Source organism: Chrysemys picta, chromosome 17, assembly GCF_011386835.1.
Source record: "Chrysemys picta bellii isolate R12L10 chromosome 17, ASM1138683v2, whole genome shotgun sequence".
NCBI lineage: Eukaryota > Metazoa > Chordata > Testudines > Emydidae > Chrysemys > Chrysemys picta.
In genome coordinates this window covers 3,341,901-3,368,259 of record NC_088807.1, presented here as the reverse complement: position 1 = coordinate 3,368,259, position 26,359 = coordinate 3,341,901, and the positions used below count along the sequence as shown (strand labels likewise).

The 26,359-nt window shown below is 58.0% G+C and overlaps 2 protein-coding genes across 2 annotated transcripts; both read left to right on the top strand.

Annotated features, from left to right (window-relative positions):
• Positions 1–789: 789 nt before the first annotated feature.
• On the top strand, positions 790–4,180 carry MRPS12 (mitochondrial ribosomal protein S12). Its single transcript, XM_005293161.4, has 4 exons — positions 790–924; positions 1,897–1,988; positions 2,117–2,216; positions 3,585–4,180. The coding sequence occupies exons 3-4, from the start codon at positions 2,159–2,161 to the stop codon at positions 3,995–3,997; spliced, it is 471 nt and encodes a 156-aa protein (XP_005293218.2). The 5' UTR covers positions 790–924; positions 1,897–1,988; positions 2,117–2,158; the 3' UTR covers positions 3,998–4,180.
• Positions 4,181–5,289: 1,109 nt separating this feature from the next.
• On the top strand, positions 5,290–25,116 carry SARS2 (seryl-tRNA synthetase 2, mitochondrial). Its single transcript, XM_005293194.4, has 16 exons — positions 5,290–5,579; positions 6,764–6,859; positions 8,167–8,196; positions 9,653–9,793; positions 11,774–11,828; positions 12,583–12,646; positions 16,335–16,440; positions 17,192–17,239; positions 17,931–18,039; positions 19,832–19,877; positions 20,519–20,606; positions 21,347–21,459; positions 21,695–21,788; positions 22,279–22,371; positions 23,016–23,081; positions 23,896–25,116. The coding sequence occupies exons 1-16, from the start codon at positions 5,316–5,318 to the stop codon at positions 24,010–24,012; spliced, it is 1,530 nt and encodes a 509-aa protein (XP_005293251.4). The 5' UTR covers positions 5,290–5,315; the 3' UTR covers positions 24,013–25,116.
• Positions 25,117–26,359: the final 1,243 nt, after the last annotated feature.

The window sequence follows — 26,359 nt, the reverse complement described above, 5'->3', positions numbered from 1 at the left end:
CAAACTCTGTGTCTGTGTCCATTGGTCCTTTGTGCTGCTTTCTTTTGAGTGTTGTCCCAATGCTGCAAAGAGGGTGTTTCCAAAAGAAGGTGCTTGCTTCTAACCCCCGAGGCCGTCAGTATGTCTGCTTGTCTTTAATGAGCCCACTTGACACGTTTTATTGTCCTTGGGTCTGGCTCCCAGCCCCTCTCCAACAGTTGAGGCTGTCTGGAGGTGCTGCCTTCCATGCCTTGCTCATTCACACCTCATTCATTCAATAGGGCAATTGATTAAGAGTGGGGGGGGGGGGGGGGAGAGCTCTTGTTCTACTGCTAGCAAAAAGAAAATTTTCTTCTATCTTATTCTATCCTTAGGGGCTATAATATTCTACCAAGGGCAATGCAAAGTTTCTAAATGAGGCTTTGATACAAAGTCCCATGAAAACAGAGGTCACACGTGGGTAGACCCACCACAAGGTTATATGAAGAGGCACAATGTAAAGTCATATGAAAATTATCAGAGATTGATCTACACCTGAAGCTCACACAGGGACTCAGCAGGAGAGCTGACTCCCAGCCCCCCCCCCCTAACCACTAGCCCCCACTCCCCTCCCAGAGCTGGGGATAGAACCCAGGAGTCCTGACTCCCAGCTCCACCCTCCACTGCTAGACCCCACTCCCAGAGCTACCCTGCAGTCAGGCCAGTGACTGGTGCGCGGAATGACCCTAGCGCTGTCCCGTAGGACCCCACCACGATCCCGCCTCCTGACTCTCCCCGGCCAATCAGGAGGAGCAAGGCTCCCTGAGCGACAGCCGCGCCCGGCCTACCCGCCCGAGCGAGCCCAGCCGGGACCAACCAAGAGGCGGCGCGGTCGGAGCCAATCAGAGAGTGGGAGGCGGGGCCGAGCGCTCGGTGGGGGCGGCAAGATGGCGGCTGAGGCGTGAGGTCAGTGTGGAGGGGGGGGAAGGAGAGCGAGGGGCTGCGCCGCCCCACCCCCACCGCTGCATTGGGGGGGGACACACAGCCCCCTCCCCCATCCAGGGTCCTGGCCCCGCCCCCTACGTGTTCCCCGGGGGGGGGGGCACAAACATTCCAGTCCCGCCTCGCGCCCAGCCGCCTCCATCTCCCCCAGCTGCTGCTCGGGCTGGCGGGGACCCCCCCGTGCTCTCCCGGTGACCCCATCACTGCTGGTCTGTGGGGGGGGGGTCCCCCCCCCTCCCCCTCCCCTCCCCCAGCTGCTTCTCTGGGGCGTGGGAACCCACCTGCCATTCTCCTGCCGGCTTCCCCCCCCCACCGGGTCCTCTCTCCCCCCCCCCCCCCCAGCTGCTTCTCTGGGGCGTGGGAACCCACCTCCCATTCTCCTGCCGGCTTCCCCCCCACTGGGTCCTCTCTTACCCCCCCCCAGCTGCTGCCCTGTGATTGGGAGTGGGATTCCCCTCCCCACTTAGTGCCCTGTCTCTCAGCTGCCCCTCCTCCCCCAACTACTACTCTGGGGCTGGGGAGAGGACCCCATTTCCTCTCCACTTGGTGGTCCCCGCCTAGCTGCTCCTCCATGGATGTGGGTGACCCCCTTTTTCTCCATCTGGGGCCTGTCCTGTTCTTCCCTTCCCAGCTGTTTTGGGGGTGTAGCGGATTTGTCCCCTCCCCAAACCAGCTGATTTGCCCTGCTGAAAAATCCCACCCACACACACACACCCCTTCCTTGCCCCCTTTTTCAAAACCATTGTCAGATTCCCAGCCCTGGTGGGACAGGTGTGACCCTACACAGGTAGAGAACAGGCTAAGCCTTCCATGCACATGCACCCTTGGACCATTCAATCTGAATCTGCAGGAATCTGCTCTAGGAAAGTGGGTCTGTGGTGCATAGAGCTTGGCAAAGGAGCAGCTTTGTAACCTGGATGTGTCATTTTTGCCTAGGAACGGGGCAGAGATTGGCCAGACTCGTGCCATGTACAGCAAGAGTAACAATTCTCACTCGCTTTTCTTCTGGGCTAGTGGTTTTTAAAGTGGTAAGTTTCTGTAGTCAGTTAAACCCATAAACCATCTTGTCTCACTTGACTGAGACCATGCCTATCCGTGAGGTAGCTGGAGTTCCTGCCCTTCAGAAATATTAACTTCTTGTTTTCCTTTCTTCCAGGGGACTTGTATTCATGGTCTCTGGGGCTTTAGTGAGCTTTTAATGCGGAGAATGTCGTGCAGGGGTTTCCTGAGGTTGCTGGCATCACCTTTGAGATGGAGTACGTATCTGTTTCTGTTCATTGCATCGAGACTGATTCTGGAGTGTTGCTCTGTATTGCTTTGCGATGCAAAAAGTGCATTTAGCAACTATACTGGCTCCCAGTCTTCATAGAAATGTGGGACTGGAGGGGACCTCGACAAGTCATCTAGCCTTTCCCCCGTGCTGAGGCAGGATGGCAGGTGTAACTATCCATAGACCATCCCTGACAGCTTTTTAAGCCCAGGTTAGACAACAACAGGGGTTCCACAACCTCCCTTGATAACCTGTTCCGGTACTTAATCATGCTTGGAGTTAGAAAGCTTCTTAATATACAACCAAAATCTCCCTTGAAACAAAGCCGGTTCCTTCGTGTCCTCCCCTCAGACGAAATGGAGAACAATTGATTAGTCGTCTTTATCAATATATGGAGATATACCTATCTCATAGAACTGGAAGAGACGCTGAAAGGTCATTGAGTCCAGACCTCTACCTTTACTAGCAGGACCAAGTACTGATTTTGCCCCAGATTCCTAAGTGGCCCCTTTAAGGATTGAACTCACAGCGCTGGGTTTAGCAGGCCAATGCTCAAACCACTGGGCTATCCCTCCCCCCGCAACCTTGTACATATTTGTTCTCCCTCAGTCTTCTCTTCTCTAGACTAAACGTGCCCAGTTCTTTCAGACTTTCCTCATAGGTCTTCTAAATCAGTGTTTCTCAACCTTTTCGATACCAGGGACCATCTTGCTGCCTCCTAAACTGTGTGTGAGAGATCTCAGGGACCAGCGCCGCTCCACGTACTTGTCGTTGAGAAACTCTGTTCTAAATCTCTTATCGTTTTTGTTGCTCCAGGAACAACCAGCTGGGGGACAGGAAGAAATAATCCCAGGGTTGCACAATTTGAATAATTGGGCAGGGGTCTATGCCTTTCTGTGAAGCACGGTTTGGAGGCAGGGTACCACGGTCCTATCTAGCATGGCAAGAGGTGGGATAATGAATTAGAAAGATGTCTGATGCTATACTAGATGGGCCCTGCACAACATGAGACATAATCCCTAGTGGAGAGAGCACTAGAGCGGAACTCAGGAGACCCGGGTTCTATTTCTAGCTCTGTCACTGGCCTGCGGAATGATCTTGGGCAAGTCACTTTCCCTCCACGTGCCTCAGTTTCCCCATTTGTAAAATGGGGATGACGATGATAACCTCTTTTGCAAAGTGCCTTGAGATCTACTAATGAAAACTACTAGGTAAGAGCTAGGCATTATTCTAGATGGACCATTGTTCTGGTCTCTTACAGCAATAGATGGACCATTGGTACAGAAAGGGATGCCAGCTTGGATTAGTCGGATTGTTCCCAAGTGGTAATTAATGAAACTTCTCTTCCTTATAGGTATCAGTCTTTTCCCTCATACCTTCGTACCAGGGAGATGGCCATTAACCCAAGCTCTGGGCCATCTGGAAACCCGCACCATGGCAACCCTCAACCAGATACACCGTAAGGGCAAGCCAAAGTTTCCCCCACCCAAACTCGGCCCCACCTTTGGCAACCCCCAGCTCAAGGGAGTGGTCCTCAAGACCATGATTCGCAAGCCCAAGAAGCCCAACTCTGCCAACAGAAAGTGCGCCCGGGTGCGACTCAGCAACGGCAAGGAGGTGATCTGCTTCATTCCCGGAGAAGGTCACAACTTGCAGGAGCACAGCATTGTGCTGGTGGAAGGTGGAAGGACACAGGACTTGCCTGGGGTGAAGCTCAAAATAGTGCGTGGGAAATATGACTGCGCCCATGTTCAGAAGAAGAAATAAGCGCCGCCGCGCTGAGAGATGTCGTGGGATTGTCAAGTTCCCGGCTTCGTAGGAAAAGAGTTTTAATCACGTCTGCATTTGTGTCATGGCAGATATCCTCCAGAGACACAACTACTTGCTCTGTACTGTTGTGAGATATTTACACGCAGACCATGCTCATTAAATTCAAACTCCTCTCTGAGAGACGGGATGAATTTGTGTTCCGAGCAAGGGCTCTGAGTTGTAGTCTTAGTTCCTGGGGCATATGAGGGGGTGTCTCTGGCTATGGGGTCTCTTTGGAAGAGTCACTCAGGCTTGGGGGCGTGGGGTGTGTCTTCCTCTGCTCCTGGGAGAGGGGCCGTTGAAGTGCTGACCAGGCTGTGGTACATAGGGGGACTCTGCAGGGTACCAGGGGGTCTCCAGGGCAGTCACTCAGGGTGATGGCGCACTGGGGAGTCACTCAGTCTGGATGGAGGTAGTCTTGGCTGGAGGGGGGATCTCTGGGGTGTGGCTCAATTGAGGTACACAAGAGGGCTCTGAGGATGGGTCACATGGGGGAGTCAGGGAGAGGGAGAGCACTGTGGGTCTCTGGGTGTGGGGGGGTTTCCCCTGGGGGAGCTGTTCTGGCCTGGGGAGGGGTGGGGGGTGTTGCTCAGGCTGGGGGGTACAGGAGGGGTCTCTGGGTCGGGGGGTTTCCCTGGGGGAGCTGTTCTGGCCTGGGGAGGGCTGGGGGGTGTTGCTCAGGCTGTGGGGTACAGGAGGGGTCTCTGGGTCGGGGGGTTTCCCTGGGGGAGCTGTTCTGGCCTGGGGAGTGTTGCTCAGGCTGTGGGGTACAGGAGGGGTCTCTGGGTGGGGGGTTTACCTGGGGGAGCTATTCTGGCCTGGGGAGGGCTGGGGGGTGTTGCTCAGGCTGTGGGGTACAGGAGGGGTCTCTGGGTCGGGGGGTTTCCCTGGGGGAGCTGTTCTGGCCTGGGGAGGGCTGGGAGGTGTTGCTCAGGCTATGGGGTACAGGAGGGGGCTATCGGGGGAGTCTCCCCCTGCCCTGAGGCAGTGTCCTTGGGTGGAGGGGGGAGGGGTTGCTGGGGATTAGGGCTGCGAGGGGGGTGGAGGGATGGCTTCTACTCCTGGTCCTTTAGCACCCCTTCCTCCCGTCCCCATGGCAACCAGCTGGCTCCCGCCTTAGCGACCAGTCTCCAGGGGAGGGGCCGGCTCGGGCGAGGGGCAGATTCTTTGTTCTGATTGGCCCGTCCGCCTCGTCTTGGGGGCGCGCTGCGATTGGCCGGCTCGCGCGGGAAAGGCAGGAGAGGGGCGGGGCGAGCGTGTCACATGACCGGCAGACATGGCGGCGCCCATGGCGCTGGGGCGGGCGCTGCGGCGGGTCCGGGCGTGGCGGGCGCTGCCGGGGCCGGGGCTGCCCGGCGCGGGGAGGCGGCGGAGCAGCGAGGGGGCGGCGGGGCGGAGCCGGCTGTACGAGCACGTGCGGGAAGGGAACAGCGCGCGGCCCTGCCTGGACATGGCGGCGCTGAGCGCCCGGCCCGAGCAGGCGGAGCGGGAGCTGGAGACCCGCAAGGGGCCGCTGGGGCCCCGGGACCTGCGCGAGATCGTGAGTCAGGGGAGGGGCTTGTGGGCAGGGGAGGGGCCTAACAGAAAAGGGGGTGGGGTTTGTGGGCAGGGGAGGGGCCTAACTGAAAAGGGGGTGGGGCTTGTGGGCAATGACCCAGCGGAAATGTGTGGGACTTGTGGACGTGGGCGGGGCCTAGCGGTAAGGGGGTGGGGCTTAGGGCAGGGGAGGGGGCAGGGGAAATGAACGGCTTGGCAAAGGGGATATGGGTGGTTGGCAGGTGCTAGAGGGAGGAGGGTCTTGTGGAGAGGGGATAGGATAGAACTGACGAGAAGGGTTTATAGAGTGGGCGGGCCTATAATGAGACTTGTGGGGAGGGGCTTATGGGGGAGCATGGATGGGGGCTATAAAAGGAGTGGGAGGTTTATGAGGATGGGATGGGCTGAAGGGGAGGGGCTTATAGGTAAGCATCATGGGGACTATAGAGGAGTGGGCGGGGACTATAGAGGAGTGGGCGGGGCCTATTGGGAGGGGTTTATGGGGATAGGGGAGTCTACAGTGGATGGGTTTATGGGATAGGAAGTGGGGCTTAGAGAACTGGGGAGGAGCCTTTGGGGAAGGGGTAACAGAGAATGGGGGGTGTGGGATTGCTGAAGTGGAGGGTACTGACTTCCTTCCTGTTTGCTGCCGTTGTCCCTGGCCCCTGCTGGGTGTGATGGCTCCATCTTTCAGATCAGCTACCAGCTAATAGGGAGAAGATGGATCCAGCTTCCTGAGGCAAAAGCAACAGGCTGATCCTGACTTGATTCTGGGCTTTGTCGCTGCTGCTCACAGGACTCTGAACAGCAGCCCTGAAACTGACTAGGGCCCTGTAAATTTCCCTGTTGCAATTTCTGCTGCTTGGATAAAGTTCTGAGCAGAAGCAGCAATGCTGCAGTTGCCTCTGTGTGGTGAAGGAGACCGCTCAGGGCAAGGGGAAGCTGGAAGAGGAGGTGGATTTGGGAGGGACGGGTGTAAGGTTAGGAGGTTAAGTTGAAGAGTTGGATTCCGCAGGGGGGAGGTGTTGCTTTGAATATGGGAAAGGAAGATAGAGAGGGTTTGGGAGAGCGAGACGGGAAAATGATCTGCAGAATGGAAAATACCTGCTGCTTTGTAGCGTTCGGGGGAGCGACTGTTAGAGAAACCCCAGCTATGAGCACTCATGCTGCTGTTTTCATCCCCACCAGCTCTCCACATGGAAGAGGCTGGTGAAGGTGCAGGAAGAGATTGGAAAACTTGAAACTGAGAAAGAGGAAGTCTCCGCTCAAGTGAAATGCCTCGTGGTGAGTCTCCACAGCAGCACCCGTCCTATTCCCCAAAATAAAAATACCCCCCATCACATGGATGTCACAGTGCAGAACTTATCCGAGAGGCATCCCTGGAAATTGCACAGACACCTTATTCACTGTATCCTGGCTTCATGTGCCTCAGCTGCCATCTCCTTGGCCGTGAATGACTTCAGGCCCTTTTGAAAAGGTGCCTGTGTGGATAGAATCATAGAAATGTAGAACTGGAAGGGATCTCCGTAGGTCATCTAGTCCAGTCCCCTCTACTGTAGCCAGAGGGGATGACATAGTGAACCAAACATCAGGTTTAAAACCCCTGGACTTTCTGGATCTAGAGCCTGGATCCAGCAGTTGATGCAAACCTTTATCCTTCCCATTAATTCAAATTCTCCGTAGTTTATGTTATGTGGATTGTTCAGATGAGACCAGAACATCAGAAACTGAACACTAAAACCCCCATGTGGCACATTTCTTAAGCATGGGGGGACAGATCTTCTTCCCCCTCCCGTCACTAATCCTGGCTGCTGATCGCTCTAGAGACAACGGCTTCATTTTAGTGCTGGATGAACTGTATCCATTAGAGGGTCCGTCAAGTGCCTTTTATCCGAAAGCAAAGGACTGTAATTGGGCCCAACTCCTGTCCCATTGACTTCAGTGGGTGCATCTTTCAGTCTGTCGCTGTATGACCACGTGGCTTGCCATGGTAGCTCAAAATATATGACTTTGGACTTTGATGATTTTTAAGCATTTGTTTTTTTTTTAATCCAGTTGCTGCTTGTGGGTTTTTATGTTTAACTCTATGGGCCATTTGTGCATGTTTTGTCTGGGTTTTTTTCCCTTCCGCCTCGCCCCCTGCCAAGCATGATTGACGAACCCTGCCCCCCGCTGCTCTCTAACCCCGCCCCTATGGGTTTTGTCCTGCTTTAAGATCCATTTCACGCTTGTGGGTCTTTGAAAAATCCAGCAGCTGTCTATCTTTGGGCTTGATTCTCCCCTCACGCTGGTGCAAAACTGAAGTGACCCCAGGGAAGTGGGTGGAGTTACACTGGTGATAAGTTAGCAGAGAATCGGGAGCATAGTGTGTAGATTTACTCCCGGGCCCTGGGGTGAGATTTTCTGCTAGGCCCCAGACAGCCCCCTTCTCCCCTATGTTTCCAAACAGCCCCAGTGTGCAATACAATATTTCCATACAATGCTCACTTTCATACAATCCAGGCATCCCTGGTTTTGTTTTCTTTAGGCCAGACACCCTTCAGCAAGGAAATAACTCTTACTACCTACTGTTTTTCTTTTTTCCCTTCCAGGAGACCCAGGACAAGAGCACGTTGCAGGCGGTAAGAGCCAGATTTTGCTAATGTAACAATCTGTGGAAGCGGAAGGAAGAGTTAAGTGCACGCTTGACCTCTGCAGATGGGCGCTAGAGGGTCACACACTTCATTCCTTAAGTTGTAAACCCAAGGAGAGCAGAATATTAAGCTGTTGCCTGTGATGCGTAAGCAACAGCAGGGGGCGCCAGAGAGATGTCCACCACCTGCTGCAGCAAACGGCCACGCTGAGTCTGACTTTGCTGTCACTTAAAGCACTGAAATCCTGTTTTCCGATTCCCCCCAAATCAATTGGGCCCAGTGTCTTGATGCCTAAAATATTCCCTGAAAATTTGAAATTGATCAGACTGTAGCCACCCAAATCTGCTTTGATAATCCATTCAGAAGCCCAAAGGCCACACCTAATAGTCCAGAAACTGACTTGGGTTTTTACACTATGACATGAAGCACGCACAGATCATTGGATTTCTTGCTAGCTACCTGAATAGATATGTATTAGTGGAGCTGTGCGACAGAAAACTGCAGGTGATCAGCTGTGTTAGAAGGCTTCATTTTTAGGACTCCGCAGGGCCTGTTTGATCTGTGGCCGCTGGTTTTGGCCCTTCCCTGCTTTTAGCATGAATGTGCTGTTAGCAGAAGGCCTCGTACCTTACAAGCCCTGGCAGGAGCATATGGAGAGCGCCTTAGAAATCCTCCTCACTCGGAAGGATGGAGGTTAGGGCAACAGGATGAGGCGTGGCCAGGTGGCTTTGAGAGGAAGTCAGGGCATGGGGGTTAGGGCACTGGACTTCCTGTGTGACCCTGAGCCTCAGTTCTCCAGCTGTAAAATGAAGATAATTCATCTTTTATTTTTACCCCGCCTTTGTCTGTCTTTAGATTTTAAGCCCTCTGGTGCATGAACTGTATCTTCTTTTCTGTCCTAATGCAATGAGGCTCTGGTCTTCAGTGTGACCTTTAGGCTTCACCACAATTCAAATCACTGATGTTCAGGGCTTTTAAAAAAAAGAGGGGTTATCTGGCAGTTAAAGCGTGTGATGGGTGTCCCGTGGAATGGTTCCGTTCCCAGCTCTGGGAGGGGACGCATGGCTTAGTTGTTGGAACACGGGACTGGCTGGCCTGGTGTCCGAGTTCAGTTCCCAGGGCTGCCGCTGTGTGACGCTGGGCGGGTCGCCTTTCTGTGCCCAGTTTCTAAATTTCCAAAGGGGGCTGATGCTACCACTCCCCAGTGGAGGTGGATGCTGATTTGAGGTTTGTGGTTGAAAGAGACAGTGGAAATGAACGCTGTAATACAGTGCCGGGTACAAGCTGTTGAGAAGGTCCTGTAATACTCAGGGGCCCATGGGCAATGAACCACAAAGAGTGCGATAAAACTCAGCCATCAGACATATATCAGGCTCCTTTTTAATCCTTGATCTGTCTGAGACTCACTCCTCCTCCCTATATGCTCATCTGCTCCCCCAAACAGCTTCCCGATTACCAGGCGCTACGGAACCGCGGGCGGGAAATACGTCACCAGCTGAATTCCCTGTACCAAGAGGAGCTGGTGCTGGATGAACAGTACTACCTGAAGGCTCTGAAACTGCCGAACTGGACCCACCCTGATGTGGTAAGCGGGGCTGCTGGGTCATGGGACAGAGGGTTGCTGTACGGGTGCACAATAGTCACTCAAGACACTGCAAGGCTTAACATTAGAGTTGGTAGGAAACTCTGAGTACAGAAGAGATCTCGGTAAAGCTAGGAGCTTGTAATGGATGTGGATTCAGTCACCCGGGCTTTAGATGTCTATATGGAACTTTCACCTTATTTCAGTCAAGTCTGTCCCTGAGCTTTGACTTAAACAGCTGCTCGTGTACAAGGGAGGGGGCAGAGAAGAGCCACGAAAGGGATCCAAGAAACGCCTGACAGGAAGAGACTTAAGGAGCTCAGTCTGGTCAGTGTCCCAAAGAGAAGCTGGAGAGGTGACTTGGTCACCGGGGAGAAAGGACCAGGTGTGAGAAGATTCTATAATCGAGCGGAGAAAGGCAGAACTAGGACCAACGGCTGGACATTAAAGCCGGACCAAGTCCGGTTAGAAAGAAGGCACCGGTAAACCGTGCGGGTGATTAACCGTTGGCACCAGCTCTCCAGCTCTTGATGGCTTCAAATCCCGACTGGATGCCTTTCAGGAAGACGGGGTAGCCAGCCACAAGTGCTTGGACTCAGTACAGGGGTGGCTGGGTGAAAATCTCCACCCTGTGCTCTACAGGAGGTCAGACTAGATCAGGGGTGGCCAATCTGGGGCTCCGGAACCACATGCGACTCTTCAGAGGTTAATATGCGGCTCCTTGTGTAGGCACCGACTCCGGGGCTGGAGCTACAGGCGCCAACATTCCAGTGGGCCAGGGGGTGCTCCCTGCTCAACCCCTGGCTCTGCCAGAGGCCCGGCCCCCACTCCACCCCTTCCCGCCCCCTCCCCTGAGCCTGCCGTGCCCTCGCCCCTCCCCCTCAGAGCCTCCTGCACACCACGAAACCGCTGATCGGGAGCTGCGGGGAGGGAGGGGGAGGCCGGCGGGTGGGAGGCACAGGGAGAGGGGGGAGCTGATTGGGGGGGGGCATGCTGACGTATTACTGTGGCTCTTTGGCAATGTACATTGTAAAATTCTGGCTTCTTCTCAGGCTCAGGTTGGCCACCCCTGGACTAGATGATCTAACGTTCCCTTGTTCTGGCCTTAAAATCTTCTCTCTCTATCCATCCATCCTACATACGCCCACGAAGGGGAGTGTTGCACCGTGCATAGCACACAGCCGTTCTTACAATATCATGGCCTGACTTTTTTGCTAACGGTGCGGCGTATCTGCAGCTCTAACCGCTAGACCCTGCTCCCCTTCCATTAGCTATATTGATTTCTGCCCGGGTCCCCACCTTTAACCAATGGCCTCTCCTCTACAGACACTGGAGAGGCGGATCAGGGAGTCTGGGTGTGGTTACTGCCAGAAGCCGGGAGGGGAAGACAGGGTGGATCTCTCCAGAATTGCCCTGTTCTGTACGCTCCCCCTGAAGCTCTGATACTGGCCACTGTCAGAGACAAGATACTGGGCTAGATGGACCCTCGGTCTGACCCAGTATGGCCGTTCTTATGGTCTTAGAGAACCTAGCTAGTCATACTTAGGGCTTGCCTATTGCGGAAAGGGTGTCTTGGCTCTGATAATACAGGTATAACTGACCCAAAGGAGTGTGTCCACACTTACTTGCTAAACCGGCTAGAGCTACTTCCCTTGCAGATCGTAAATAGGCGCGCTGCATTCTGGGTAAGCATCCCAGCATGCAGTGTTCTACTGCTGCGCACTCTGCATTGCGGGGTTTTTCCTCACGCTGCCGTTGGAATTGTGGGACTTTGGGTCGAACGCGCAAACTCCCACCATTCCCTTTCCGGTACCCTGGAATTCAGTTAGCCTCTAGGTGGTGCCGTGTCCCGAGGCCGGGTCAGAGAGAGAGAAAGCCATGTAATTATGGGGCTCGTCCGCTTTGGTTTTGGAGTGCGTTCCCCATGCCTCTCTTGAACCTTTGTGGTGGTCCCATGTGACCTTTGACCTTTCCTTCCTCCAGCCCATCGGAGACGAGAGCCAAGCCAGGGTGGTGGAGGTCGTGGGAGAGAAACCAGGTAAGAAGCAGATTCTCAGAGGGGGGTTTCGGACCCCGTATATGGGGGGGGTCACACAGGCCGGCTGCAAAGCCCATCTACAGCTGGCATTCCTGATCCCATCTTCCCCCAGCTGGGGGGGAATCTGGCCCCTGGTTAGCCTTGGTTGTGACCTGCCTTCTCCAAATCCACCTTGGAGATGGGAACATCTGCTGGGGAGAAGGGGAAAGACCGGCTTTGTCCCCATGAGCCCCGGGGAACTCTGGGAGCAGCAGCTTACAGGCAGAGAGAGCCTGGGTTCTGTAGGTCTTCGGCAGCAGTGTGTGTGTTTCGGGGGTGGGAAGACACCAAATATTAAGACGTAGGATGAGAGCAGCCACGCAGCATCCCTGTGAGGGGAGAATGCTGATAGTCGGAGTGTATGGTCACTCGTGCATTAGCTGTCTGGGTGTCAGGACTCCTGGGTCCTGTCTTGCAATTGAGAAACAAAACAACTTTGACCGTGTCTTCCCAGCTCTGTCACTGACCCCCTTTGTGACCTTGAGCAAGTCAAGTCCCTGCTCCGTGCCTCAGTTTCCCCAGCTGCAACAGGGGCTAACACTTGCCCAATCTCCCGGGTGGTTTGCCCGACTGCAAAGTGCTTTTTGCTCTCTGGATCCGGCGCAGTACTGAGTCCGTTGAGTTCGGGGAGGGGAAGAGTCCCCTGCAGCCGTGACGTGTCTCCTGGGACCCCGTTGTGGCTTTAACATTTTGTTTCCCCTCCCCTTCATTTTAGCTTTTGATTTCAAAGTGAGGGGGCACCTGGAAATTGGGGAAGACCTGGATATCATCAGACAAAGGTAAGATGAGGGGGCAGGTGGGGGGGAAAGGTTTGTTGTTAGGGCTACGTTACACTGAACTTAGGGTTGAAATCTGAGACCAAGGCCTGCGTGATACGTAGGCTTTGGCCGCCCGGCTCTGAGCCCTCCACGTTAAATGCTACGGAGTTCCCTTAAATTAGGCAGAGAGCAAAGCCAGGAAAATAATCTTGATGCATCTTCCCTCCTTTCCCCCCTCCCCCCCCAAAAGGAGGGACATTTGGAGACAAATTAAACGCCTCCCCCCAAAGCGATCCAAGTTTGTGGTTCTCAGCCTGCTGTGTGCGAAAGCCACCGTTGCTGCTGGTCCCATGTGCCGAAAGGCTGCATGGAGACTCCATGCCTTGAATATCACTTTGGTAGTGCGACCACTGCTGGAATCCCGTGTCCAGTACTGGGGCCCACAATTCAAGAGAGATGTGGGTAAATGGGGTCAGATGAAAGGGTTAGAAAACCGGCCTTAGACTCAAAGAGCCCAATCGCGGTTTTATCTTACCGAAGAGAAGGTTAAGGAGAGACTTGATCCCAGTCTCTAAGTGCGTATGTGGAGAGCAGAAACGTGACAAGAGAAAGGGCTCTTCGGTCTCGCAGACAAAGCTCTGACAAGCTCCATTGGTTGGAAGTTGAAGCTGGACAAATAGACTGAAATAAGGCGCAAAGCTTCAGGGCCGCTCTAACCCATGTTCCACCCCCATGGGCCGCGGGGGGCAGAGAATAACCACAGCATGGTACGCTCTGGCCACGTCCCTGATCCGCCCCCTATGCTGGGGGCCAGGCCCCTTTGCCAGTTGCACCCCACCTGCGGAGACCGCTGCGCAGGGTGGATTCTCGGGGCCACCTCCACACACCATTCGACTGCTGGAGGGTCCCAAATCTAACTGAGCGTCAGACCCTTGGCGCCTAAAGGGCCGTGACTCGCTAGACCCCTCTCCAGCATTTATACCCTCCTGTCTCTGGCAAAGGGTCAGGTTTGGAGAGACTGGGGGGACTGCATTTTGCTATTGCATTGACGAGGCAGCTGGTGCCTCAGTTTCCCCTCCCAACCCTGACCTCAGCCTGTGAGCTCCTTGGGGCGGGGACTGCCTCTGCAGGGCCCTGGTTTCAGTGGGGCTCCTAGAACACATCTAATCAGGGGGAGCTGAGGATTGTTTGGCCGGGGGCTTGACTTCCAGTGGCGCTGAGCCGTTGACCTCAGAGTTGTGGGAGCTGAGCACCTGTGAAAATCAGGCCCTGGGGATGCTGTCTACCGGGGCAGTCCTGGGGGAGAAGAGAGCAGAACCTTAGTCCAGGCAGGATGGCAGACTGGGGCTTGTTTGAGTCAAAGGGCTGCTCTCTTTAAAACAGCCGAGACAAGGTGGCCCCCAGCAGCCGCCGATCGCTCGTAAATGTCGCCCGCCCGTCCGCCATCAGGCTAATCTGCTTTGCATCGTTTGCGCTCTGTGCGGGGAGAGCCGTAAACTCTCTCTGGCAGGGCGGCAGATGGTTGCTGGGGGAGCAACTAGGCAGAACGCCGCAGACCGGGGGAGGCAGGAAAAGAAACCGCCATCGTCAACGACCCACGTCCTCAGCCAGCTACAAAGGGATGGAGCGCCACGGAGTTCAGTGGAGCTCCGGCAGCTTGAACCAGCTGCGGATCTGCCGCTTTAATGCCCAGGTGCCACGCGCTGGGCCGTGTGTGTTACGTGGCTCGTGTCCGTAGGGGAGGCGCGTCTGTTAAGAGCCAGATCGAGAGGCCTGGCTCGTAGCAGCTTGTGATTTCAGCTCTCCGGGTGCCTGGTTCAGTCCCCCGGCATGTCTCCCAAAATGGCAGCGGTCAGACAGTGATTCTTGGGAACCTACCTCTGGCCTGTTTGGTGGTGAACAGCGTGATCTGCTCTGGCTAGACGGGAGCTCACAGCTACCAGTTGACATGGGGAGACGGGTTCATGGAAGAGCCTAGGTCTGAATTACAAAGAGGAAGTGGGGTCTAGTGATTAGAGCAAACGGGGCCTGAGTCGGGACTCCTGGGTTCTGTACCTGGCTCTGGGAGGGGTGTGGGGGCTGGTGGTTAGAGCAGGGGGGGCTGGGAGCCAGGACTCCTGGGTTCTCTCCCCGGTTCTGGGTGGGGAGTGGGGTCTAGTGGTTAGAACCAGGGGGATGGGGTTAGGATTCCTGGGTTCTGTTCCCAGCTCTGGGCGAGGAGTGGGGTCTAGTGGTTAGAGTGGGCAGGGCTGGGAGTCGGGATTCCCAGGTTCTGTTTCTGGCTCCGACACTGCCTTGCTGTGTGAGTTGGCGGCAAGTCCCTTCACCCCTCTCTCGCTCTCTCTGTTCCCTCCTCTCTGTGAAATGGCAAAGATCTCGAGCTTCACCACCCTGAATCAGCCCCTCTAAAAACCCCACCCTTGAGAGGCTGGGATGTCGTATTCTCTCCACTTCCCAGGTGGGGAAACTGAGGCACAGAGCGAGGCAGTGACTTGACTGAGCTGCCTGAGGGATTCAGAGGTTGGACTGAGAATAGAACCCAGGAGTCCTGTTGCGCCCCCACACCCCCGCTCTAACCACATCAAAGGGGGGACCTGCCTGGTCCTCAGGGCACCCTCCGATAGGCGTGTTGTTCTTGTAGCCAGGGCATCCGGCGGCACTAAAGTCATCAACCACCTGCTGCTTCCGGACGCCTCAGGGGCCGTGAGTTGCAGAGCAGCTGTCGCTCTCTCAGGGCCCATTAGCTGATTGCTGACGCCCCGGCCCCCTGCAGAATGGAGGGGCCATAAATGTTGCATGGGCTGCCCTTTATCCTCCCTGTTGTTCGGCTGTGGGCCTCGGGCACTTTCCGACATCAGGCGCGCCTCCCCTGACTCCCCCACTGCCCTCGGGTGGGGGCGACGGCCCGTCATGGAAAAAGGCTCCTCTCTCTCCGCGTCTGCCCGGGCGTCACGGGGCTGGGTCCTGGCTTCGGGAGTCGATTAAACGGGACAATAGCTCTTTCTGTCTCCGTTCCTTCACCCATCACCCTCGGCTCGGCACAAATTCCCCCCCAGAAGGGACCACCGTGATCGTCTGGGCTGACCCCCTGTATAGCCCAGGCCAGAGAACAGCCCCAAAGCAGAACTTTTAGCACGCTTGATTTAAACGTTGTCCGTGATGGAGAATTCCCCGGGACGCTTGGTCAATTGCTCCAGTGGTTAATTCCCCTCACCTGTAACATGTACGCCTTGTTTCCTAGCTGAATTTGTCCAGTTTCCAGCAATGACGACATGTTAGGCCTGTCTCTGCTGGACTGAAGAGCCCGTTAGTAAATAGTTGTTCCCCACGGAGGTACTTATAACCTGGGGCCAAGCTGCCCCTTAAACGTCTCTTGGTTGAGCTGTGTAGATTGAGTCTCTCGCTCTAAGGCAGGTTTTCCAAGCCTTTAATCGCTCTCTGAGCCTTCTCCAATTGCTCAACGTCCTGGAATGGTGACTGACAATCTGAAACTCCCCACGACCCGCCCTGTGAGGTAGGGCGGTGCTGTTATACAGCTGGGGAAACTGAGGCCCGGAGAGACTAAGTGACTTGGCCGTGATCGCACAGGCAGCCGGCGGCAGAGCTGGGCTCCGGGTTAGGGCTGTGCCCGCTGCGCTATGCTTCCGGGAGCATGTTGCCCAATGGAAGTGGCTTGAAATGGTCTCTCTTCCCGTCTCTCCCCATACAGGCGCCTCTCTCACATCTCAGGCCACCGCTCCTATTATCTCCGAGGGGCCGGAGCCATGCTCCAGCACGCCCTCGTCCAGTTCACAGTCAGCAAGCTGGTGAAACAGGTACTTCCGGCCGTGCGGCATGGGGGCAGCACGGTCTAGTGGTTGGAGCAGGGTGCGAGGCGTCTGGGCTCTCTCCCCAGCTTTGGGAGTGGAGTGGGGACTGGTAGCTGGAATGGGTAGGGGCTGGGAGTCAGGACTCCAGGGTTCTGTTCCCAACTCTGGAAGGGGAGTGCAGTCTAGGCGAGTTGGGAGGTTGGGCTCCTGGGCTCTATTTCTGGGCTTGGGGAGGGTGGGAATCTAGTGGTTAGAGCAGAGATCCAGGACTCCTGGGTTCTGCTCCCAGCCGTGGAAGGGGAGGGTGGGGCTGGGAGCCGGGACTGCTGGGTTCTATTTCCAGACTTGGGAGGGGAGTGGGGTCCAGTGGTTAGAGCAGCCGGGGAGCGGAGGGGAGAGGAGTCGTCGTCAAGACTCCTAGGTTCTGTTCCAGACTGTGCCGCTGACCAGTCCGTGTTTGAGGGGGTGTCAAGGATTGGGTTCATTAATAGGATTTTGAGGCTGCTCCGTGCCCCGCCGGTGTCCTCGGATAGACCCTGTGTCCTGCGTTTGGTCGGTCTCAGGCCAGCTCCTGCCGTCGGCAACGCCAAACCGCCCCCAGAATTCAACCCCCTGGTCGGCAGTCTCCACAGAGGCTGAATGGGGTCACGGAGCCCAATCTCCCCGGGGTCCCTGCAGGGCATGCTGGGGCAGTTGCCCTGGATCCGCCGCTGAGCGCTGGCCTGTAGGATCTTCTCCTTTCTCTCTCCCCGCCTAGGGCTTCATTCCGATGGCTGTTCCCGACCTGCTGCGAGGAGCCGTGTTTGTAAGTGCCCTGGGGACGGAGCCCCGGCCCCTCCCTGCCCAGGAACACGGACGTCTCTGATTTCCCCCCTTCTCTGCTGGCCTTGGCAGTAGGGTCTCCCAGAGGCCGGCTGACTCGGCGCCGTGTTCCCAGCGCTGGTCCCCGACTCCTCTATCCCCGTGTTCCTGTTACAGCTCGATCCCGCCTGCCCCCAGCTCTGGGATCCCAGTGACGCTGGCTCCCGGCCCCTGTCTCTGCGTTCCCAGCAGTGCCAATTCCCGGGTGCCCATTCCGCCCCCGGCTCCCAGCTCCCTCTCTGCCCTCAGCTCCCGGGCACCCACCCCGTCCCCCGGCTCTCCGTTGAGAGTGGCAGCCGGGCCGACTTCCCCCAAGCCCAGTATTCCCAGGGTCATACACTGCTCCTCCCCGTGTTACCGGTGCTCCCCGGGGGTCTGCCCACCCTGCTCCAGGCCCCTTGCAGTCTCCCTTGCCCTCCATTTCTCCCACTCGTAGCAGGGCCGTGGGTCCATCGCCCGTGCAGAGTGGCCGGCCACCTCTCGGAGCCTGGAATTTGGGAGGGAGGGAGGACAGGCGTGATTCTGGATAAGCCGATAGGGTGGCCACCCAGGACTGGAGGTGCAGGGCTGGGGTGCTCTGCCAGAGAGCTGGACACCACGGAAATAACCAGGGCTCTGCAACCTCTGTCCTCCAGGAAGGCTGTGGCATGCAGCCCAACGCCGTCCCGTCCCCCGTGTACAACATCGACCCGTCCCGCTTCGAGGACCTGTGCCTGGCTGGCACCTCCGAGGTCGGCATCGCAGGTGAGGCAGGAACCGTCAGGCCATGTCCTTCCTCCGCTTCCTGCTGCGACACTGAAACGCGCTGTGCCCCAGAGGTGGCTGCATTTTAGCCGCACTGGCGTAGCTGCTGGGGATGGGGTGGAAGGGCCCGGGTCAATGTGAGATGAGGTCAGTCTCATCCCTGAGCCCCAGGGGGAGCCATGCCCCTGGGCTGATGTCTGATTGTTTACAGTTCCTGCATTTGCTGCACCTCCGACCCCACACCGGTGGCAGGACATATTACCCCTTTAAGGGACCGGCTGGAGCGGCAGCCGGGATGCAATCCCGGTGCGCCCTGCCCCGCGCTGGGGCTGTTTGTACACGGGAAAAGGAAGCTGAGCAAAAGGGAGAAGGGACCAGACCTAGGCCTGGGAAAACTTATTTTTCAGTTGTAAGTTTGGCGGCTCTGAGGCCAGGCCCTGAGAAACTGGATTAAACAGCTTCTTTCCTGAGGTCCTCGAACGCTCCGGGAGCTAGGAACTCTGCCGGCACCTGCCTCTCCGCTTAGATCTCAGGCCTCCAGCCGGCAGCTTCATGGGGGCAGGATCCCACCGCCCTCTTCCTCCCGGCGGGGGGCTTTGAGTTCGTCTGCCCTGGAGCTGGGAGCTGTCGTTCTCTGCTCTGACGGAGCTAGCAGGCTAAGAATAGCGGTGTGGCCCCTCCCCTCCGAGACCCCCAGGCACGTCCTCCAACTATCCCCGACTCCGCTCCGGCCGCACTTTTTCGCACGCTCACGCGACCGGAGCGAGGGCGGGTATGTCTCCAACAGAGCGCTCAGACACCGAGCGGCCGTGCCCACGCTGCGTGGCTTTCTTCCAGGCATCTCCGAGCTCCGCTGGGTTCTCAGCGCTCGGGTGCACCCAGGGGAATAGCGGGCGGGCGCTGCCAGTCCACCCAGCCATGCCAATGCTGCCTCCAGTCGTCTTGAGGCTGGGTCGGTCACACAGTGGCCGGTGGACGAACGCCGTCCCATTTCTATGCCTGGTTCCTCCAGCGTGCCGTAGGCTTGTGTCTTCCGCCAATCCGGGGGGTTTCTCCAGTCGTCGGTGAACGGCCTGGGTATTACGGAGTTGGGTACCTCTGGGAATTGGACCCAAGCTCCGGCAGAGCCTTAACTCTCCGGCTGCGACGGTTCCACCAGCAGCTCGGCCCCCGCCAGTCTGTTCTCTCGGCCCGGCGGCGGGGTTAGCCGGTGGCCAGTTGCGGCCTGTTTATTCAGAACAAAAGCGCTCCAGGGAGAACAGATCTGGGGGGAAAACCCCAAACCAGGAACCGCCAACGCTCACCCGTCTTCCAGCTGGCAGGTCTCAAAGACCTCCAGGCACCCAGCTGGGCCTGTCTCCGGGTTGGAGCAGAGTGACCCTGTGCCCTAGGTCAGGGCGGGCGCTTTGTGCTGTTCCGAGCACATTGTGTGCCAGGGCCTCTGAGCCAGGGCGAACAGCCTGTGCTGGTCCCCGTGGTGGTGTGGGGGTGAGGGGAGTTCATTGTTTCAATGGGGGGGGGGGGAGTTACATTAATCCTCCCCCCCAAAAAAAACTCCCCCTGCAGGGAACATGTTTTATCTCCGTTGCGCCAGCAGGACGGTTGCTAGCCAGCCCAGGAAGCCATCTCTAACGCTGGTAGAGGGGGCTCTGCCTATTCCCTGCTTTCTCCAGCCGTCCAGCAGCTCAGAGGCCTTGGTCTTGTTGCCGCTGGACCCAGGAGAAGGGTGTGGAGGGGGCCACCCCATCAGCCTCTTCTGCGCCCTTCACTGAAATCCTCCCCCCTTTTCCAGGCTACTTCATGGATCATGCCGTGAATTTGGAGGACATGCCAGTCAGGTAATAACCTTCCCCCTTGCTCCACTTGGTTTGTTTTTCACTATCGGCGTCTTCCTTCCTGATCTGTCTCTCTGCTCCCCGCCCAGCCCCGCCCCTCCGTGCAATCCCACCACACTCAGCGCAAGAGCCTTCTCCCCCGCAGCGCTCGCCGTCCCGGGCACACGCCCCGTATTTCACCCACCCTGGCTGCTCTCTGGCTCATCCGGAATCGCGCCCGCCCTTCCTCCCTCAGCCCACTTGGTTTCTCTGTCCCTCCAGTGTCGTTTATTCCCTACCAGGGGTTTGGGGACGGTGTGCACAGTAAATTCTTGTTGTATTTCGCAAGCGGGGGGATAGAACTCAGGAATCCTGACTCCCACAGCACCTCCTCCCCTCCCGCCCCCCCTGCACTCCCAATCTCCTTCACTCCCCAGCCTGCCCCGAGCCCTCTCCTGTGGAGTCCTGGGGTTCTGTTCCTGGCTCGGAGTCGAACAGGGCAAAGTCTGAACTTCGGTGCCTCGGTTTCCCCACTCTGTTCAGTGGGGTTAATGATGCTCACCCCCATGGCAGCTGTGGGGTTTCTTTCCCCCTCCCACCCCCGGAGAGGGCTGGAGCAGTGGGTTTAATTTCATGGCCTGGCCTGTCCCTTTCCCCTTTGCCAGAACCGTGTGTTCCAGCACGTGCTACAGAGCGGAGACAGACACCGGCAAGGAGCCCTGGGGCTTGTACAGGGTCCATCAGTTCACCAAGGTAGGGGGGCCGTTCGTTCCCTGGGGGGAGAGGGGGAATGGGAGATTAGAACCCAGGAGTCCTGGTGCCCAGCCCCCCTGCTCTAACCACTAGACCCCACTCCCCTCCCAGAGCTGGGGAGAAAACCCAGGAGTCCTGGCGCCCAGCCCCCCACTCTAACCGCTAGACCCCACTCCCCTCCCAGAGCTGGGGAGAGAACCCAGGAGTCCCGGCTCCCCGCCCCCCCTGCTCTAACCACTAGACCCCTCTCCAAGAGCCACAGGCACCTTCCCTTTGCTGATTTGGGGGGAGAAGGTGAGCAAAGAGGCGCTTAGTTTCCATATTGGATCCCGCTCTGGGCTGCTCCAGCTACTGGCCGAGGGGGCTTATCTGTGTCAGCACCTGGGACCTGGACTGAGACCCTCTGTCCTCCCCTAGCCTCTGACCCACTGGGGGAACGGACCGCCAGCACCTCCTCCCCGGGGCTGGATCAGAACTGACACCCTCTGGGCCCACCACTCTCCACCAGCCTGGCATCTTCGGGTCAGGAGGGTCCCATCGCAGGGCATTTACAGCAGGGTGGCACTCCGAGATCCCAGCCCTGGGGGACAGGGTCGATGCAAGTCGAGGGGGGGCGGCCTGGGACTCCTCCCCAATAAAAGGTCTGTGGGACAGCACGAGGAGCGGCACCCCGTACCAGGTGGGGTGGAAGCGGCTCCTCCCGCCTGATGCGCCAGTTTCCCTCCCCCCCCCCCCCCCAGGTGGAAATGTTCGGAGTGACGGCGGCGGAGAGCGGGGAGGAGAGCGCCGCCCTGCTGGAGGACTTCCTCGCCCTGCAGAAGGAGATTTTCTCCGAGCTAGGGCTGCACTACAGGTGAGCAGGGGAGGGGAGGCTGGGAGTTCTGCAGGCCCCTGTCAAAAGGGGAGTATGGGGCAGGGGTGAGGGGCACCCCCACAAGGGTTACGCTGCCGCCCTCCTTGGCGGCTCAGGGCCGCTTCCTCGCTCGGCTGGGAAGTCGGCACCAGCACCCTGCTCCGGACCAGGTGCCCCGAGTGCTGGGATCAGTCCATACCTCCCACCGCCTGCCTGACTGGTCTCTCTGCGGCAGGGTCCTGGATATGCCCACCCAGGAGCTCGGGCTGCCCGCCTACCGGAAATACGACATCGAAGCCTGGATGCCCGGCAGGGGCAAGTATGGTGAGGTGAGAACTGCCACCTGGAGCGGTGGGCGTGGGGGGGAATCCAGGCGCCAAGCGAGCAGCTTGTCCAGGGGATCAGGGGTGAAGGGGGCAGCCCTGGCTGATATCTCCTGCTGCCCCATGTGCCTTGGCTCCCTTAGGTTAGGATCTCAACCTCAACTGATGTCCACCCTCATGCTTCAGGGTGTGGGGGTGAATAGCCGTGTGAGGGGTCAGGAAGGAGATATAAAATCACACCCACCCACACACCCCTAATGCAAATACACTGGGGGGGTGGGTCCATTTGTGATGATTGTGGGGGAGTGGGGTGGAGGCACCAGACCCACTGGTCTGTCTTGGGAAGGTAGGGAAAAGGCAGGGGTGGGGGAGGGGACTGGTCTGGATGTGCGGACACCCAAACTCCTTTGGCAGGTCACGTGACTGCTTTTGTGCGTCACATGACTGCTGTCCCCCAAGCCGCCTCCCGCCACATGGCCCCTCCTTGCTTCCCCAGATCTCCAGCACCTCCAACTGCACTGACTACCAGAGCCGGCGCCTGAACATTATGTACTGCGACCGGACAGGGCAGCTCCGCTACGCGCATACGGTGAGCGCCCGGGGCGGCGGGGAAATGGGGAACACGCACACACCCCAAAGGAAAACCCTAGGGGAGAAGGAGTGAGGGGTGTTTCAGGCGATTTCACGGGAGCGTCAGATCTAGCAGGACTTGGGTGGGAGACCTACCAGAGCCTGGGTGCTGCACCTCAGCCCTGGGCGAGGGGTCCCTGTATAAACAGCCCTCGTGCCCCACCCCAGAGGTGGCTGCATCTCAGCGCTGGGCGAGGGGTCCTTGTATAAACAGCCCCCGTGCCCCACCCCAGAAGTGGCTGCATCTCAGTGCCAGGCGGTGGATCCTTGTATAAACAGCCCCTGTGCCCTGCCCCAGAGGTGGCTGCATCTCAGCGCCGGGCGAGGGATCCTTGTATGAACAGCCTCCACCCCAGAGGGGGCTGCATCTCAGTACCAGGCCAGGGGTCCCTTTGTCTGTCAGGTTGGATCGTGCAGGGGGAAAGTTGCATGTTAATAAATCCACGTGCCTTGGGGGCGAGCAAACGGGGTTCATTCTCATGGCTACAGGTCCTGGATCTGCTCAGGAGGCCAGCAGAGGCGGGGCTGGTGACCAGCTGTGGGGAGGGTGGGACTAACCCGCCCCCTCCCCCATCCTGTCATTCGTTCCGTTCTTCTCCCCAGGTCAACGGCACAGCCTGCGCCGTCCCGCGGGTGCTGATCGCTCTGCTGGAGTCCAACCAGCTCCAGGTGCGCTCCCATCCCGCCGAGGGGGGGTGTCCGTACCCCGTGTGCCCTGCGTTCAGCTCCTGGACTTGGCACCTCCTGGCCTGGGGGCAGCTGTCCCCACTGACGAGCAGCAGGGCGGAGGGGGCTGGCCACACGGCCCGGGGAGAGAGGGCAGCGTTGTGGCAGCCTCGGTTTCTCTGCCCCAGCCGGGAGTAGAGAAGAGGGGAGGTTCCCCGCTGAAACGGAGCCAGGCTGGGGTTGAATGTAGCAGGCACTTTCCCGGTTCCCGTTTCAGGCCAGACGGGGCCGACGTCCTGCATCACACGGGCCGTTAAGCAGTGCCCGGAGATCGCTGGACTGCGCTTGCAGCATGGGGCAAGCCAGAGCGTTTGTCCCCGAGAGCCAGGGGCCCCCAGTGCCCCTGCACTTGCAGGGAATGGATGAGGGGAGATCTCCCCAGATGATCCCGTGCTATGGAGGAAAGTGAGGTGTGGGGGGAAAATCCCCATGTCCCTGCTAAGCTGGGGGAAAATTCCTCCCTGCCCCCTTCTCTCTATCAGCTGGGGAGCAATGCAGAAAATCAGGGGTGGCCTAGCAGTGTGGGCCCCAGAGTAGATTTCCCCCTTCCTCCCCCACCCTAGATCCAAGTTTTTTTGGGGCGCAGGGAACATCCTTCTGCCCAGGCGGACGGAGGCCCGGAGCCGGGTGGTGGGGTGGGCTCCAGATGGGAGCTAACGGGTAATATCTTCAGCCACCGCTGTTTAGCCGTGGGGGGTGGATTCCCCCCCACTCGGTGCTGCATATTAACCGCCCCCTGCCCCGTTCCTCCCCCCAGGATGGCAGCGTCCGAGTCCCCGCGATCCTGCAGCCGTTCCTGGGCATGGAAACCATCGTCAAACCCGGCTACGCCCCCTTGAAATACATCGGGCCCAACCAGCCCAAGCGCCGCTGAGCCGCCTACCGGGAGCGGCTGTAACGGGGACCAGCCGTCGGGGAGCCCAGCCGGACGCAGACGAGACACGCGAGCGCACCCCGGCAGCATTCAGAGGGGCCTTTCCTGGTTTGTTTTCCGGCTCTGAGCCGCACCCGGGTTATTCTCGGTGGCTTGTGGGAGCTCCGCAGTGCAGCTGAGACTGGAGCAGAGCTCTTTTCCCCCCTGGGTGGCGCCCAGGCCCGGTAGCCCATGGGACCCGTCCCTTCTCCTGCCCCCTCGAGCTGGTCTGCGGCACGTGGATGGGGCCCATGTGGATGGGGTCTGAGGTGCTTCAGAAACCCCAAGATCCTTCCGGCACTAGATTGTGCTGCCTGGAGCCAGCCCCCAGCACTGGCAAGAGGCAGGGAGCTGTTTTCTACCCAGACTCCTGGGTTCCTCCATCAGTAACCCCTGGCGAGGGGGAGGAGAGATCTGGCCTACAGGCCTTTTGGGGGCTTGCTGGGGCCATGGGTAGATTCATTCCCCCCTTAACAATTCCCTCTCCGTGTCCTGCTCTGCGACCTCCCTGCCGGTACCAGCCATGACCGGTGGAGCTGATGGCTGACGAGATCGAGAGCTTTTCGCCCCGCGGGCCGCCGGTTCTCATCCGACTCGGGCCGGCACTGGTTGTGGCGTGTTCCCATCGGCCAGCCCTTTGAAGAAACGAGTTTGCCGGGTCTCAGCCCAGATCCCCGGTGGAGCCGCGTTGCACAGAGCAGGATCGGCACCGATTCTCGCCGGCAGCCTCAGCGGAGAGGCAGAACGGGCCATGGAGACTGGTCTCCCCTGTTGTCCATAGCCAGGGTCTCCCGGGGGGTGTGGCAGCCAAGCAGGGGGGCAGTGTGTGGGGTGGAGAGGTTCGCCCTTGCAGCTGCCCATGCTGTGGGGAAGGAGAGGGGGATCCAGGCTCCCTGATCGGTTGCTGGACTGACTGCAGGGGGGGCAGGATCCCAGCCAAGGAGCTCAGAGCGGGAGAGAGATACCTGAGTGGGGCAGGTGCCAGGGTGGGGCATGGGGTGCCTAGGGCCGCCAATCAAGGGAATGAGATTGTGCCACCCATTAAATCTGCAATTGAAAAAGGTTTTTCTATTCTCAAGGGTCACTGCTTAAAACACAAGCTGGTTAGGGGAGGGGGGTTCAGTGGATTACAGCAAGGGGGGTTGGAAGTCAGGACTCCTGGGTTCTCTCTCAGCTCCACCACTGACTCATGATCTTGGAACAAAATCACTTTGTTTCGCACTGTATGGAACGGGGGTCACCCCTCCCCTCCTGGCTTTGTGGATCCTTGGCCTAGCCTTCCCTGGCCAGGCGGGAGGGACAATTGGTCTGGAAGGGCCTGACCCAGCATCTCCTGACCTCCATGTGCTTTGGCTCAGCCCTGTCGGGTGTCGTGTGCTTGGGAAAGCTCTCCTGCCTCAGGGAATTCCCTTTGCCCCCACGCCTTGAGATCTCCAGTCCCGCTGCGTTGGAGGGGGAGGTACCGATGGACTGTGGCAAATTGATCATAATTGTTACTGTGGTCCAGAGTCACCAGGGAACACCCCCCGCTTCTCTGTACTCCAGCCGTTATTCCACGGTGGAGAGTGACTCCTGCAGGACGGGGCTTAGAGGGGTGCAGGGTACTGGAACAGCTCCCCTGGGCAGTGGTTTCCCTGCCTTTGGGGCAGGATCTGACCCTTCGTGATTGTACAGAACTGCTGTCCGCCACTGAGAGGCAGCTGCCTCTGAGGCGGGGGTGCGACAGCTGCTTATAGATGGACTGTTTACCCAGCACTGAAATGCTGCCACCTCTGGGGTGGAAAGATGGCCACTGTTTATACAGGGATCGCGCCCCCTGGGCTGAGATGCAGCTGCTTCTGGTGTGGAACGCAGCAGCTGAACAATGCCCACTGCACAAAGAACAACAGACCCCGGTGCGACTGGATGGGCGGTAGCCACGTTGGGATCCCAGAGACGTGGTAGGACAAATCTGTTTTGTCCATCACCTCTGCCCTTGCTGGCCAGTTTCAGAGAGAGACGAGTAGTCCAGGTGCATGTGAAAACCTAACAGCTGCTTAGAAATTTGCCCTGCTGCCCGGTTTGATTCAACTCCCGCGTCCTCCCCGGGGCGGCTTGTCTCCTGTGAAGGGAACAGGTTGCAACCCTTTATGCTTGGCTCAGCCTGACAATAGCTCTGCCACAAAGAGGCCAGTGGTGTCTCCGAAGGCGAGCGTAGAACAGCCGCTAATTGCCAGTTCCCGGCTGCGCTGAACAATAGCGAGAGGGAACGGCCCTGGCCCCGTGTCCATTTATTATCCCTCGCGAGGCGCTCGGGCCGGGAGCCAAA

Coding starts and splice junctions, on each gene's coding strand:
- SARS2 (XM_005293194.4), top strand. CDS start 5,316: ATGGCGGCGCCCATGGCGCTGGGGCGGGCGCTGCGGCGGGTCCGGGCG. Junction 9,794..11,773: donor ACTGGACCCACCCTGATGTG/GTAAGCGGGGCT, acceptor TCCTTCCTCCAG/CCCATCGGAGACGAGAGCCA. Junction 20,607..21,346: donor GGGTCCATCAGTTCACCAAG/GTAGGGGGGCCG, acceptor CCCCCCCCCCAG/GTGGAAATGTTCGGAGTGAC.
- MRPS12 (XM_005293161.4), top strand. CDS start 2,159: ATGCGGAGAATGTCGTGCAGGGGTTTCCTGAGGTTGCTGGCATCACCT. Junction 2,217..3,584: donor GGCATCACCTTTGAGATGGA/GTACGTATCTGT, acceptor TCTTCCTTATAG/GTATCAGTCTTTTCCCTCAT.